Source organism: Charadrius vociferus, unplaced genomic scaffold (assembly GCF_000708025.1).
Source record: "Charadrius vociferus isolate BGI_N301 unplaced genomic scaffold, ASM70802v2 scaffold1351, whole genome shotgun sequence".
Taxonomy (NCBI): Eukaryota; Metazoa; Chordata; class Aves; order Charadriiformes; family Charadriidae; genus Charadrius; species Charadrius vociferus.
The window spans coordinates 104,965-121,112 of record NW_009646638.1 but is presented as its reverse complement, the minus strand read 5'-3'; the positions used below and the strand labels follow the sequence as shown (position 1 = coordinate 121,112).

Here is a 16,148-nt window from a genome sequence, read left to right as displayed (position 1 = left end):
GCCCAAGGGGAGGGTCAGCTTGCCTTCCTCTTCCATTCTTTACAACAGACTTGCCCGAGACATTATTATGAGGCGTAACGATGCAGTTGGGAGTTAGAAATCATTCTAACTAGTTGGGAGAACTGCTGTGAGAGGATTTCAGACTGCGGTAGAGACTTTATTGTAAAGGTGAGGAGGATGTTGCATGACGGTGGAGAACGTTACTCTTCACTCTCTTTAATCCAGGCTGTCCAAGCGGAGGATAGCAATTTAGCCATTAGCTACCTTGACAAGTTAGGCTATTATTGCTAATCTGTGCTTTTCAACTGGGGTGACCGGACCAGAAAGATATTAAATGCTAATGCTGAAGATGCAAAGTGAGTAAGCGGCAGAACTGGGAATTGGATGTCGTCCTGCTGACGATGCTGTCACTCTGATCATGTTCAAGTCATAAAACATATTTTCTCCGTAATGTGCTGCTGGGTTACAGGTCGGAACATCGTGAGGGGTGTTGCAGCTGGCTCTGGTGGCTTGGGGGGAAGTGTTGCTGCAGGATAACGGGGGCAAAATCGGACATGGCAAACCGTGCTGGAATTCGGTATTGAGTGAGAGGTTGTACGTGTTCCTGCCTGAGCAGTGAGGAAGTCAAAGTGGCGTAGCAGGGATGGCAGTGTGTGACGGGTCTGCCGGTAATTTATTCTTGAGTTCAACTCATTAAACTTCCTACTGCGTTTCCAGATTTCTCCGTGACTATGATGAGCTGTTTCCTGTTGAGGATGATGTCAGTCTGCTTCAGCAAGCATCCTCCACGCTGTATCCTTCGCTGTCACCTTGGGGTTTTGCAGACCTGGCTGCTCCTAGATTCCTTCATGCCAATGGCATTTCCAGTGTTGCTGCCTCTGGTTAAGCTGCACGACTGGCAGCGAGTGATGGAAAGTTTTCTCTTCGAAAAAGAAAGGGGGGAATGTTAATGTAGGCACAGGCTTGGGAGTCATTGAAAATTGCATAGCTGCTTCAAGGTGAGGTCTGAATCTGCGTCTAGAAATGCCATAGAATCATAGAATGGTTTGGGTTGGAAGGGACCTTGAAGACCACCCAATTCCACCCCCTGCCCTGGGCAGGGCCACCTCCCCCCAGCCCAGGTTGCTCCAAGCCCCGTCCAACCTGGCCTTGAACACCTCCAGGGATGGGGCAGCCACAGCTCCTCGGGGCAACCTGCCCCAGGGGCTCACCGCCCTCAGAGTGAAAAATTTCTTCCTAATATTTAATGTAAATCAACCTTCTTCCAGCTTAATGTCCTTAATGCTGTCCTCTTAGAGATGAGACCAGGACAGCCTATATCCTCCAAGCGGTGGAAAGTGCATGGGAAGGGGTAGACAGGAAAAAAGCACAAGTCGTTAAAGATCCAACGCCACCAGCAGCATCTAATGGGGCATCAGCCATAGTGGAGAGCGCTGCTGAGGACGTGGAAGAGCTCGGGGCTGCGTATGCATCAGAGGACGAGGTCAGTAGAGCGGTGTGGATCGGACTGGGTTCTGCTCTTTCTGTCCTTGCTCCATTCCTCTCTGAAGAGAGGATTGGTTTGCTCGGTTTTGGGGATTACATGAGATTTAATCTCATTTCTTACCTTTGCTAAATTTCAGTGCGACCTTGTGAAATGAGAAACAAAACTACACCTGAATCCCAGCTTTATCTTTGAGCAAATTGCTTCTAACTCCCCTCGGCTTGGCTTTCCTGTTGCTGTGGTTTATTTAAATACTGTGCTTCGTCACTGTAGTTCCTGTGCAAATGTTTTACATGCACAGCTCATACGGTATTTGAGGAAGGGGTTCACAGAGTATCCTCGCTGACTCAGGGACAGACCAAGTGAGTTGTGTGCCCCTGTCTGTGTCATGGACCTGGTGTAGTATAAACGACTGATTTCTCTTCTTTTGGCTTCGGTCTTTGTGTTTAAATTCCGATAACCCAGACTGCTCCTTTCCCTTTCTTAACGTGCGTAGCTGCCTTCCCTCAGCTGCTGTCTCTTTCCAGTAACGCCGCCGATTCTGTTTGGTGTATGTAGTGTGCCGGTGCGGCTGCGGCGCCCGTTGGCAAGGTGTCGGGGGTGGAGCTGGACTCTCTGATCTCTCAAGTGAAAGACCTGCTGCCAGACCTTGGGGAGGGCTTCATCCTGGCCTGCCTGGAGGAGTACGGTTACAACGCGGAGCAAGTGATCAACAACATTCTAGAAGATAAACTGGTGCCGTACTTGGATAAGCTGGACCGGACAATGCAGAGGTGTGGGACAACTTCGGGCACGGCTTTCGTGCCTTCTGGGGTTTTTTTGTTTGTCGGTTACCATTTAACATCATTCTTATTGAAGGTTAGACACTTGTAGAGCTCTAAGAAGTTGCACGTGCATTTTCGTGGGGTAGATAGCTGCAGTGAGAGCTTCTCATTGCCATCTGCCACTAGCTTTGTGCCCTCGTCGTGTCCCCGCAGAGGACTGGAACATTCACTGTTCAGCATTTCAGTAGAGCAGGTGCTGGGTCGGGTTTTGTGATGGGGGGACAAAAATTGTACGTCAAACACTGAAATAAGAACCATTAAAATCCCATTGTGGGGACATGGGCTTAGCCTGGGCTGGGCAATAGAATGTGTGCCTTCAACGGTTGTTTTGCTGCAGAGGACAGGGTCATAGGTGTTAAAATCCCAACTGTCCTGCAGGAAAGGGCATCTTCAAAGGAACTACTTCAGCTGAAATTCAACCTGCAGAGTCAAATTCGGTATTTGAAAGGCCACCGTTTTGCGATTGAAGATAAACCAGAGAGAGATTGGACATGGCAATTCCGATCCATTTTTATCTACCCTTTGACAAACTTGCCGGGCTTTCGCTTGCTTGTCTGGGTTGTACGTGGGATGTGGGGTTTATAGCCGGCGGTGGAATTGAGTCTGAGTTTGCCTGCAGCTGCTAGCATGTGTTTGTGCTGCAACAGCAGTTTCCGACTGAGCGTCAGGATGTGAATGTGCTGTTTGTTCACATTTCGGGGGGGGACGGGCAGACTGTCTCATTGTTGCATTAAAAAAAGGGAGGCATCTTTATCAGAAAAATGTTGTAAAGAAAGATATCTTAGTTTTGCAACAATCTTCGTGCTCTCACAGTTGGATCTGCTGACTTGGGCACAAACGGGGTGGGGTGGGCTTTTGGAAGGGTTGGGTTTTTTCTGCAAAGCCAGCAGTTACAGAAGATAGGGCTGGATTTATTTTTCTTTTTCCCTGCCTCTTGCATCTTCAAACAAAACTGTCAGTTCAATAGCAAATGCAGAATTTTGATCACTGCTGATTTTAGAAGTGAGCACAGCAGCGTTTTCAGATGCCCAGCTGAGCTAACAGCACCAACGCAATGAATGTAAAAATATTGGTCGTTTGACTTATAAGTTGAACAACTGTAAACCTGGAACCCTGAGAAAGAATTAAGAAGGAACCATAGGGAGATAAATATCCTGAAATCAACAGCGGCAAATTATTGGAATTTTTTTCAGCATGTAATTCATCATACTTTGCGTTTGGCTTTCCTGAGTCACTGTTTTGAGACCAGGCAGTCTGTTGAATATTCCATGCTGCTGTACAGTCATTCTTAAATGAACAGAAGAATTTTCTTTTTGCTTTCTGTAAGTTGCTTTCGTTTCCCCATGAAGATAAGCTTCGCAAACGCTGCCTTTTATCTCAGACCAATGCCACGTAGTGATTGTGCACGTACTCTAGCGTGGCTGTGAAATGAAGGCACAGCGACCTGTGGCCCCGTCAGCCAGCGCCACGAAGAGGAGCGTGGCATGCTGTGCCTGACTTTGAGACTGACAAAGACTAAATCAAGGTCTTGGGAAAGAGAGGACTTGGTCTTCCTCAGTTCACCTTTGGTTTTATTCTCTTTGTCTTTTTTTTTTTTTAACAGACAGCTGAAGCCAGACCCGACTCCTCTTGTCACTTCTCGCTATAATGTTTTCCAGAATGATGAGTTTGATGTTTTCAGTAGGGATTCAGTGGATGTTTCTCGGATACAAAAAGGCAAACGGTGAGTATCGTACGCCCTTAATTAACCCTGTCTGTCAGGAGGAATAAATATCTGTGAACCTGTATCTCATACAAACCTCCTGCAGGATTTGTTGGCAGGGGGCAAGGCTCATCGAAAACGTTTCCCACCTGTTTCTTCTGTTTCTCTGGGAAAGTAAAATGAAATATTATTAGGGGGTTGGTTTCAGTTAGTGTTTTTCCTAATTGGCTTTCCTCTGTATGCTGCTCGAGTTTGCTCTGCCAAGCTCGTTTGTAATGTCGGGCTCTTGCTTCTTGGTTTTTGTGTTAAACTTGTACGGAATAACAAGCCTTGAGAAGCAATTGTCTCTACGAGCCTGGGATTGTGACTCAGAACTGAGAATAAATAATGATTTGGTTTAGATCCAAGTGAAGCTTCAATATCCATCTGCTTCAAAATCTGATAACGCTCAGCGGCTTAAACTACTTTTGTTGTTCCCGCTGCCGTGAGCTTCCTGCAGAAGGGCATTTCCTTTGCTTTCTGCCTAGCTTGGCGTGTTGTGCCGGGTAGGTTAGGGCACTGTCCTGCTGGCTCCTATCGGTGTCACCGGTGTTTCCAAATACGGCCCATTTGTTTCAGATTCTTTTTACCTGCTTTCTCTAACCAGCCAAGTCTGATCTGTATGGTGGTGTGTATTTACGCGGAACGTAAATAAAAGTCTGGCTGGAGACTGAGCCGCATGACCCTGGGAGCTGCTGGTTAAGGTTTCGGTTGCAAAGCTGCATCAAACTCTCGGGAGAAAACCACTTTTGTGCCAAAGTCCAGTCAAACGACTCTTCAGCAGCGGTGCTATAGCGCCTGTATAGGCTCAGCTAGGCAAGATAATTTCTTTTCTCTCTGGCCAAGGCAATGACTTCTGAGGTGTCTGTAGCAAAGAATTCGCAGGCACAATCTCTCTCCTTTCTCCTCGCCGTGTTGCCTTGCTCAGAGTGCAGGCAGCCTTGTGCACAGGTGCGCTCGGTTATCCACCACCTCCCTAAAGTCTTGCACACGTGGGTGGCTGCTGCAGCAGCCGGCCGAGGCCAGAGAGCACTGCCTGCGTTCACAGAATCACAGAACTTCAGAGTTGGAAGGGACCTCTAGAGCTCACCCAGCCCCACTCCCCTGCTAACGCAGGACTGCCCAGAGCACATTGCTCAGGACTGCATCCAGGCGGGTCTTGAAAACCTCCAGAGAAGGGCACTCCACCCCCTCCCTGGGCAGCCTCTGCCACTGCTCTGTCACCCCAACCCTAAAGAAGTTCTTCTGTGTGTTGGAACGGAACTTCCTCTGTTCCAACTTGTGCCCATCGCCCCTCGTCCTGTCACTGGGAACCACCAAGAAGAGTCTGGCTCCATCCTCCTGCAACCCACCCTTTAGATACGTGTATGCCATAATAAGGTCTCCCCTCAGCCTTCTCCTCTCCAGGCTGAAGAGTCCCAGCGCTCTCAGCCTCTCCTCATACGGGAGATGCTCCAATCCCTCAGTCATCTTGGCTGCCCTTCGCTGGACTCGCTCCAGCAGTTCCCTGTCCCTCCTGAACTGGGGAGCCCAAAACTGGACGCAGTGCGGCCTGCATACGGAATAACCCTGCCGGGAGCTCCTGCTGCAGATCGCTGGCAGAGCTTTGGAAGTTGTAAGTCATCCCTGAGCTGGGTTGAGGGACCCTGCTCCCATGGCTTTGCCCTCCGGCTGCCGCCAGAGGGGCCCTGTCTTCTCCCCGGTGGTAACACCGCTCCTTGAGAAAGCCGTCATCTCTTCTGCTGTTCTGTCACCCGACCTCTTGGGATTATCCTCTTACTGCTGCTGTTCCTGGTGTCTCTTGGCCTCCCTCAGGCTATGTCTTCATTTCAAAACTGTTGTTCTTACAGAGAACGCTCTCTCTGCAGGACTCCAGACATGTCACGTATATTTTGAGTGGTTTTTAAAACCTGGAGGTAACTAGGTGGGATCAGCAACGCTGATCCCTCGGCCCAAAGTTGACCATATCTAGCTAAATCAAAGGGTAAGCTATAGTATGTTACTGTTTAGGATTTAATATTCAGAACTCCGTAAATATGAAGAGTGTGTTCTTTCAGCACTAAAAGCGCAACTTACTCAGTAGTCCTTTTTCCACAAGCAAGAAACCTGATGCTTTACCCACCCATCTGGGTAACAGGGTTTCCCATAGCCTAGTTTGTGATCTGCTTGTACCGATATCTTTTTTTCTTTCTCCTTCTTAAAATCTTTCCCTCGCCGAATTCCGCTTGTGTTTCGAGTGGTGTCGCAGCCTAAGCGTGATGTCGCAATAACGCTTTGAGAGCCAGATCAGGTTGGGTCCCATTGCTGCTATGTGGAGCAGCGTAAGCAGTGTGGGGCAGGGACTGTTAATGTGAAGGAGAAAGCCACGCCACGATGAGGAGACAAACAAGCATGAGGAAATGTACGTATTAGCATATACGTGACTCTCTGCTGATCCTGAAAAGTGATCTCGCCTGTCTCTGCCTGTCCAGCCGTAATTGCTAGCTGAATCTGTCTCTCGAAGTCAGAGCATGTCCTGAACACCATGGGACTTAGAGGAGTTATCCCGCTGTTCTTCCTGGAATCGGTGCCTGAAACATTTCGTTGCAGCTCTTCTGCAGTCATCCCACCAGCTCAGCAGGCAACAATTATTTCAGTCTCATGCCGAACGCCAGCAGAAGATGTTATCCCAGCCTAGGTATGTGCGAACTAACCACACGCTTTGTAGGGCATTTTGCAGCTAAATGCAGGCGTGTAACAGAGTGAGTCACATTAGAGGGGGGAACCGCATCTGTCCCTAATGGTACTTTGGTTTGAGATTCTTAATGAAAATCAGGCTGCTTAGATCACTTCCCCACTGCTTGCTAGTATGTCACAGAAGTCTATCCGTTCTTGAGTCGCTGACAGTCTGCCTTGGACGGGTTCTTTCTCTGATAATATCCAGATGTCTTGAGTCGCTGACAGTCTGCCTTGGATTCTTTCTCTGATAATATCCAGATCCCAAATAGATCACTGATGCGTGTTCCTCCTAGACTTTGAGAGCTGCAAGTTGTCCTCTGAACACTTGACAGTGGAATCCCTTGCTGCTTTGCTGTGAGCAGATCCTCTGAAAAATGGGACCTCAAAGAGTTTCTGCTTGTGCAGCTTGAGCCACGGCATCTCAGTGGCTGCTTTTTCATACCTCTGTCAAAATTCTATTTCTTGGTCTTCCCTTCTTTAAAATGACTATAATTTACTTGCCTCCTAAATTTTTTTAAAAAATTGAACACGCAGTGCTTTGAGATAGGTTGGATGAGAATCACCAGTCTACCCTGGTTTGTTCTTTTCATTCTTAGTTGCGCTTATTCTAATCCTTACTTGTTGAACTGCTAATTTTTTGGCTCTACATTTGTATTTTGCATCTCACGTTTGTAAGCTGAGGTTCCTGACTGTCGGAAGACACATGTCAGTGCGGCAGTTACTCCCAATGCAGCCCTGGTCCATGATTTGCAGCTGTGTTGGTACCGCAGTGAGACGATACTGCAGCACGGTGTTAGAGGGCACTCTGGGCCTTGCAGAGCCGTCTCGTAGACCGGAGTCTCAGCCCTAACAGCTTGCCATTCAAGATTCATGGGACTTCTTGTGTTATTTGGGTCCTGGCCAAATTTCATCTTGAGTATAATTGCATTTGGCCTCCTGTAAAAGCTTTCTTTCTGTCTTGAACGACGGTGGCAGTCTCCAATTCCTGTTCTTGTCTGCCGTGTAATCTTGCCGGGCTTCTGTTTAAAAATTACTTTGTTCCAAGCCAGGAGTGGCTGGGTTTGGTAGCCAGACAAACAGCCCTCTTATAAATCAGAGGGGAAATAGGTAAGCTGAAGCAGTGCTTGTGGAGTTTGAGATGAGACTTCTGTTGCTTCAGCTTCCGCTTACTAGCAGGAAAAAAAAAAAAGTAACATATAGAGAAGAGCTTTACACTGCCTTTGCGTGTCTGCCTCTCCGTTTCCATGCTGTGGAGTGCAGGAGGGAGAAGGACACGACCAGGAGTTTGCTGAACGACAAGCGCCTGGTTGCTGAGCAGAAGGAGCGCTACAGCCAGTACAGCGTGATTGTGGAGGAGGTTCCTGTGCAGCAGGGAGAAGCTCAGCTCTACCGGGAGGACTACGAGGACGAGTACGACGACACTTACGATGGAAACCAAGTGGGGGCAAACGATGCTGACTCAGATGATGAGCTGATCAGCAGGAGGTACGTGCTGTGGCTTCAGGGAACGGGAGGTTGATGGGAATCACCACCTAGAGTTGTCTGGCTGGCACTGACCTGTTCGGCGCTGGGTTTTGGCTCTGTTCCTCAATGAGGACGTGCATGCTTCAACCTCCCCCTTGTGCTGCTGCTGCTGCTTTTGCCGCAACATGCAGGAGGGAGATGCGGGTCTCTCTTCTCCCGTGGGTAGGGAGTGTTGCCATGGCATGCACCCAGGACATTCTCAGGCTTCCACTTTCTCTGTCTGCAGGACTCAGCCGTTTCCTCAACTAATCAACAAATCTAAGAGGGGACTTTGCCACTGTGTTGGAACTTGCTCTCAGCAGCGCTGCTGCCTATAGAAAACTACCCTGCAGCAGGGGAGAATGGGCTGTCTTGAGTAATCAGAATTGGGTGTAGCTGGGCAATGTAAAATGACTGGTTAGCAAAGGAAAAATTCAAAATTTGGGAAAGTGTACAACCGGACTTCTTCTTGCCAATCCCCTCTGAGATCTCGGAGTGCTGACCCCGGGAGTTCAGCCCTTGATGGACTGCACAGCACTCTCCGATGATGGGCAGCTGGAGACGGTTAGCGCTTAGGAAGCAAAGGGTTAGTTTGGGATCGGGGTTGTTGAATATTTATTTTAGAAATAAGAGCTAGAGATAGAAAACACTTCTTTTAAAAGCTGGTTTAACATCTCTAAAAGTGGCCTTTTAAATTCTGATGCGTGAGGAAGATGTCACCATTTCTACCCTCAAACCACAATGCATCTTTGGGACTCCTTTGTCCCTGTTTTTTTGTTTTCCCTCCCAAAGCGTGACGAGGCTTCAATTAAAATCCTTTTCGTGGTTTGCCTGTAACAGTGCGGCACTCGGGTCTTTTGCCCTATTTCAGGTGCTCGGTGCCCGCTGCTCCTGGAGAGGCGGTAGGAACAATTAGTGGATGTTACTGCTGAAAACTAGATCCATAGGTTTGAAGTAATGAAGACTTTCTGGTTTTACATTTATTTCTTTGGCAGTGGAATGGTGGATCTGAATTCCTGTAGAGTTTAAGCATATGCGCGCACACACGCGCACACACACACATATATTAAAGAAGAGCTATAGGCATGTGGTAAATTCCACCTCCGCCCCCCCAGGCCCTTTGCCGCTCTGTTTTCAGGTTGATTCATAAAGCCTGATGGATTTCTCCAAATATTTCCCCCCGGATGAAACTGGGGCACAGGAATGAAATTGGGGCTCGGTGGATAACTGCTGACCAGTCACAGTGGTTTTAGAAGCACAGCACTTTGTGAGCATTAGTGTTTCTGCCTGAGTTTGAGCTTGAGGTTTGGGGGGTTGTCTTTGTACAACAGATGCTCCCTGACTGGTGAGCTAAAGCATAGCAAAGCATCCCCCTCACCAACGCCTTGTGGCTGCGCCTGGATCCCCTTCTCCCAGAGGACCCAGCTGTTTTCCTTGGAGAAATTCCTTGTGAGGTTTCAGGTTTTTCCTGACCTGCTCCTTTTTTTAAACTATTATTACGTTCAGTAATAACTTCATAGTGAACATTCCCCAGTGAAGAACATCTGTGTTTGTTAATTGCCCATGGTAAATGTGTCATTAGCCACTGGGCCTCTTTCTTTTTTTTTTTTTTTCTTTCTTTTCAGAAAAAGAACAAGTCCATGAAATTTGTAGATTCTCATTTTTTAAAGTTACGATGCAAAACGGAAAGGAAATGCTGTTCAGTGAAATGTTTGTGCCTGTACTGTCTTCATCGCTGACTGTCTTAATTCTCAGGCCGTTCACGATTCCTCAAGTCTTGAGACCTAAAGGACAGGATGACGGACAGGAGGAGGAGGAAGAGGATGATGAAGATGAGGAGGAGGAAGCTGAAAAGGAAAGAACAAAGGTGACGTTTAGTTTGTGGTCAGAGTTGCATTAAGATTTACCGTATGTCTTGTCTGCTTCACCCGCAGAGTGATGCGGAGCAGATTTCCTCTTTCAGAGGGTGAATCTTTTAACAGTAGCACAGAGAGTGAGCTGCTTTTCAGAGTGGCTACTTCTGTGGTCTGCTGGACTGTGAAATGTCCCCCGAGTACAGCCATCCACTGCTTCCTGGGCTAACCCTACTGGAGCAATGACACTTACTCCGTGGAGAGGTTTGATCTCCTTTAGTCCGTGGAGAGGCGATGCCAGCAGAACACTTTGAGGGTCGCTAATGCTCTGTTGTCGTGGTTATACTGGAAATAGTGACGTTGATGGTGTTGCTGGCAGAGGTAGGATGTGGGAAGAAGTCTCGGGCAGGTTTTGTGTTTAGAGTCGCTGACACCAATCCTGCTGGCTCAGCCAGAAGAGAGAATGCCCAGTGAATCGACTCTGTTCCATGGTCCCACAGAATCACCTCCTGCTCTCCAGCTGTTTGCATGATGCTGATGAGTTTACTCGCCTCTTCCCTTCCTTCCCACGGCAGGACCATTTTGTGCAGGACCCGGCTGTACTGCGGGAGAGAGCTGAAGCCCGACGGCTGGCTTACCTTGCAAGGAAGGGGTAAGGAAGCATCTCCCTCTGTGGGGTGAAACCGTGGCTCTGCACTTAGCAGGTGTTTTGCTGCTGACTGGAACTGTTGAGGGTATACCCGTTCCTGTACGTCAGGGTCGCTGCCACGGTGCTGTGAACTTCCTCGCCCGACTTTTACGTCACTGCTGGTTGTTCTATCCCACCGAATGGGTAGGCATATCCCTTTATTGTAAGCAGCAGAACCCCGTGCAAGATAGGATCTTGGAGAGCACAGCTTTCTGAGCTTGGAACAGCTCCTGCAGGGATTCCAGGATGGTTTAACATCTGGCTTTAGCTGACAGACATGCTCTGTAGAAGGACGCGGTCATTGTGTGGCTGATGCTGATACTCAGCTCCTGCAGAAGCCCTGCAGAGCTGGGGCGAGCCGAGGCTCGAGGCCGGACGGCTGGACTCCTCACACCCAGTTGTTTCTCGGGATCAGTATATTTTCTGCCCCAAGTGTGCAGTGTGCGTGTTGTGATGTCCTTTTTGTGTGTTACTCCAGGCACAAGCACGACAGCTCTGCTGTTGTTGGCAACGTGAAGGGCCACGGGCAGAACCGGGAAACAGTGCAGGAACGAAGGAAGAAGGAAGCAAACAAAAGCACGAGAGCTAACCATAACCGACGAGTCATGGCTGACAGAAAGCGGAATAAAGGCATGATTCCTTCCTGAAAGACTCTTAGCGCAGGTGTTGCATCATCCCCAGTCCTCTGCTTAGGAGGAGGCGGTTGTGCTCCGTTCCCTCGGCGCTCCCTTTGCTCAGGGGACTGGATGTCGTGGTTCAATACCTGGCACTTCAGCTCCTGCGGAATTGCGCACGCCCGGTGGGAGGGCTGCCTGTCGAAGGAAAGGAGCCGCCCTCCGTGCGGCCCCTGACTGCTCTTCGGTTTCTAGAGCCCTGCGTGTGACGGCGGACTGCGCCGCGATGCGCCCGACGGGCTGCACCGGCCGTTCGTTTCCTTTTGTACTATTTGTAATTCTGAGAATTTTATTTTCATACTGGCTCCTTACGCCCTCTCCACGACTCAAACGGGCTTCCAGGCCACGCAGCGGGCAGCTCTGAGAACAAGGCTTCCCTGGAAGAGCCCTCCCAGCTTTCTGCTCCGCTGAAATGCCTTATCCTGAAGTACAACTTGAAGGGTGATAGGGAAACGCTCAGGCTCTTCCCGCATGCAGGAGTTCAGGTGAATAAGACCTTACCGTAAATTTCTGTCCCTCGAGTGAAGCGCGTGAAAAAAAGAATGTGCAAATAAATGATTTAAATCTTTTAGTTGGTGTTTTAGGCTCTTACAAACCGTATTGATCTTTAACTTGGAGGAACCTCAACAAGCCTATTAATGTGCTGTGTCTGCAGGCGGTGAAATTCAGTTGCTGTTTTGTGTCGGTTTAGTGTAATGAGATTTCGCCACAGCCACTGAGACTAACGATACTTGAAAAGCGGCATCAAGGCATCCTTAGTAAGATGACAGTGGTACGGAAATCAGAGTTGAAGGCGGCAGGGTCAGAGTCTCCCGGGGGAGCGCTGCCTCCTCGATAACCACTTGTCACACTCTGTGAAGCAGAACTGCCCCGATCATGGTGTTTCTGTTGGGAAGGCTGGGAGCTAATAGCAAACAGCAGTTTGTAGCTGCTGAAGGGACTTCTCCTGAGGGCTGTCTTTTTGTTGTGGAGGCAGGGAGACACACAAATTACAAGTTTACTGCGTAACGTGTTTGTAAGGTGCTCACATGCCGTGGTGATGGCTGCTACGCTGTGCCCAGGTGAGCCTGGAGTATCTGCCAGCAGCTGGTGATAAAACTCTTCCAGTTGCTGTTGTCACGGAGCATTAGCACGTTTTTGGAGTGCCGTCCTCGTCACGGAGACGAACTTTCAGGTTAGGCTTTGCTTGGTTAATCAGCTCTAAGTGCCACGTCCCCACCACCGCGCTGTGTTTTTTCTCGTAGTGCTGTATAAAGTAGAGGAGGCGAAGGTGCCCGTGGCTGTCACCCGCGTGCTGAGTAAATTACCCGTGGGTTGCGTAGCGATCGAGCTGCCGTTCCAGCGTAAATCTGGTGCTGCCTTCCCGCTTCCCAACGCTGCAGGAGGAGCGTGTTGGTAATAAGCTCTGTGGGCACGTACGTTGCTGCCTAGTTTTACGCAGAGGGCGGGGACTACGGGGCTGTGTGGTTAGCGCTGCCGCCAAACGCTGTTGTGCTGGGGCTGTTTTACAGAAAGTGTCGAAATGGCTGTGACCGTTATGCAAAGACGATGAAGTCCTGAGCACTCTGAGGACAAGATTTTCCTTTGCCTATCAGTACTGCCCAAACCCCCTCGTGACGAGGCATAGAGAAAAGGGAATGACATTTACCAACACCCCCAAATCCACCATCGAGGGAAATCACCTGCTGGGATAACTAACTCTCCTCCTCTATAGCTGCTGTTCTCTGGACTAACAGCTTCATTTATTCTCTGCCGGTCTGCTACAATGCTGTCTTCCCCCTTCCTCATACTGTATTCATCTTTAGTTCTTGCTTCCAAGAAGCTGCAAATCTCTATCGCCTGCTCAGCATAGCGTGAAGCTGTGGGCGCTGCAGACAGAGCTGGCAGTGAAGCAGGCGGGCTTACGCTGCGCGAGGTTATCCCAAGAAAGCTTAAACCGTTCCTCTTAAGCATCTCTATAAAAGCACAGCTGGGACTGTGAAAACTGTAGTTGTGGGTTTTGCTCAAAAAACACCAGCAGAATGGTTTGGTTTTTAAGTCCTCTTTCTGTTCTCTGAGTAAACATTTTACTCCTGACACCTATTTGCAATCCCAATAAAGCTTCTTTCATTAGCACTGGCTCTAATTTGCTCTGCCTCATCCATTGCTAAAATTCCTCCCGATTAGTGAAAATATAGAGGTGTGGCTTCTGGGCTGGTACAGTGGGAAAGCGGGAAGAGCAGGAATCACTCAGCCAGATCTTCCTACAGCCACCTGAGAGCCAAGAGCAATTAACTGTGAAGTTGCTGAGAAGAGACTTGCTCCTTCCCATTGGTCTGACAGTCAGCAGCCGGGGCAGAGGCTGGAGCCGCACGCCCAGTGCAGGGCTGGAGGCTCCTGTCCCAGCTAAGCGCCTCCTCCCTTCTCAGCTGCTCCCTTTTGGTCAGACAGGACCGAGGAGGCCTGTAGCCTGCTGCACAAGACACTTCTGCCCCTCGAGCTGCTTGAAAAGCCAGAAGGCAGAGAAATAGCTAGGAAAAGAGCTCTACATCCCATTTCAGTAGGTTTTGGATGAGCTTAAAGTTAAACACCATCCCTGTTTTCAGCCCAGCAGGCGGATGGGCACACACCAGCGCTCGCCTGATGTGGTTCAGGGGCTCAAAGGACAGATTTCTCACTGGTTAAGGCAGGGGTGGCAGCAGCATCTGCTGCAGCTCTGAAAGGACGACAGGCTGAGAACCAGCACAGTCCTGCATCAAAGACGTAAATGATTTAAAGTCAGTTTTCTTCGAACAAGACTAGCAGAAAGCAGACAGCTTCTTACCCCTCTTAAAGTCGTCATGGGGCAGAAGCCAAGGGTAGTGGCAGCAGACCCCAGCTGTATAAATGCTCAAAAAAGTCTTTCAAACCATTTTTAGGACATGATTTCTTACAGCGTCTTGAAACTAAGGTGTAGGGCCATATTTAAGTATTCTCCATCTCCTAGAGAAGGAGAAAATAAAAGCAGGCTAAAGGATTGGTCAGGTGAACACACAGGCACGAGACACGGACCAAGAATTTTTTTATTTAAACACAGTAAGTTTTAGTACAGCAGCAGAACTCCTTGAGTCCATCTTGGTTTACATCATATCAGTAGGTGGCTGATATAATCTGGCTCGGAGTTGTTCAATCAGGAATCCACTTCCATTTTGATACAACCAGTTTCAGGAGGCCGAATCCTTCTCTGCAGTGTCTTTTGCCACCCCAGGCTGGATCCTGCTGCTGAGCATTTCAATCATCACTTGTCTCATACTTGTGCTTGATGTGTTTCCATAGTTTCTGTATGCAAAACAAACAAACAAACAAAACCATAAACAGTGATCTTAGCCAGCTTTTCAGCGGTCCTGGGATAAAGTTTCACTTTAAACTGCAAGTTATCATGAAACCTACATCTGTAACTGGCAACAGCAAGAGGGGAAAGCAAGAGTTTGTACAAAAACTCATCCACAAGTACTACCAGGGTACACGACAGCATGGGTACTGTCATCCTGCGCTTCCTTGCTACATGGGGGGACATCCTGCTCCCCAACAGCTACAGTATCACCCAAAGGTTTTGGGAGAAGCAGCTGGATGGCAGCAGCAGACCATGCTCATCCTGCCCATGGAGGAGGCAGCAGATGGAGTCCTGTACCTGGGCCCACTGCTTTGGGACTAGACACTTAAAAAAAAAGAACGTCAGTGCAAAGCTGACGTTCAGATGTGATTTTATGTCAGCTTTGAACAAACAACTGTTGCTAAAAAGGAGGAGATAGGGACCCTGGTCTTGCTCTTCAGTGCATTTCCTCAGCTCATGCAAACCCTGGTGAGCTACTTCAGGGCGGTGAATATGTCACTTTGTGTGGTATCAGTTTTCAGCTGGTTTCGTGGCCTGGTTCAGAAGGCCAAAGAGCAGATATCGTGCTGTCAGGGAAGGCACAGAGCAGCTCTTTCCAGCATCAGAGCCACTCAGATGACCTAGCTGTCCTGGGAAACTGTGCCCCGGGTGCTCCGAGAGACCGGAGGCACACCAGAGCCGCAGGACAGGGAAGAGGACTGCTGTGCTGCAGAAGAGAACGTGCAACACATTAAGTTCTTTTGTACTTGGTGCAAGACAGAAATTACAGCACCTCCTGCCTTTTCTTAGGGTACACATTGCGACACCTCATCCTGTCCAGCAAGCCATTATATGTCCTGTCCATGTCACTCAGTATCCAGGCAGTTATTATCATCCTACTTTGAAATATAAAGACGACTCGACCCATCTCATCTAACGTTCACGCCCAGGACAGCAGACTCCACTGTCCTGTAGACATTCACCAGCCGTTATCCCTTCCCTCTGCTAAGGGCAGACCGTGAAAGGCAGAGGGCTAAGATCTACAGAGCGCAAAGCTCAATCCATTTCGACCTTCCTGCATGTCACCGTCTTTGACACCTGTTCCCCAGCGGCTCCGCAGCCGGAGAAGCCCGAGACCGGACTGAAGCCCTGCCTGCCAAGCGCCACCGCACCAGCAAAGCCTCCACCGACGGGGCAGCTCGTTCAACTGCGGCCCCGCGGCCGCCCTGCCCGCGGCCTCGGCGCTCGGGGCCTCCTCGGGGCAACCAAGGTCGCAGTTCAGGCGGGGGCAGCCCGAGGCGCGGGCCCCGGGGCCGGGCCCAGGCGGGGCCGG

The 16,148-nt window shown here is 49.4% G+C and overlaps 1 protein-coding gene across 1 annotated transcript in view; it reads left to right on the top strand.

Moving 5' to 3' along the window:
* ASCC2 (activating signal cointegrator 1 complex subunit 2) overlaps positions 1–11,457 on the top strand; it is a 24,906-nt gene extending 13,449 nt beyond the window's left edge. Inside the window, 9 exon segments of the mRNA XM_009888975.1 lie at positions 568–594; positions 718–792; positions 1,297–1,483; positions 2,042–2,256; positions 3,911–4,039; positions 8,027–8,251; positions 10,025–10,136; positions 10,698–10,774; positions 11,289–11,457. Of these exon segments, the coding sequence (XP_009887277.1) occupies positions 568–594; positions 718–792; positions 1,297–1,483; positions 2,042–2,256; positions 3,911–4,039; positions 8,027–8,251; positions 10,025–10,136; positions 10,698–10,774; positions 11,289–11,457 (1,216 nt within the window).
* Positions 11,458–16,148: the final 4,691 nt, after the last annotated feature.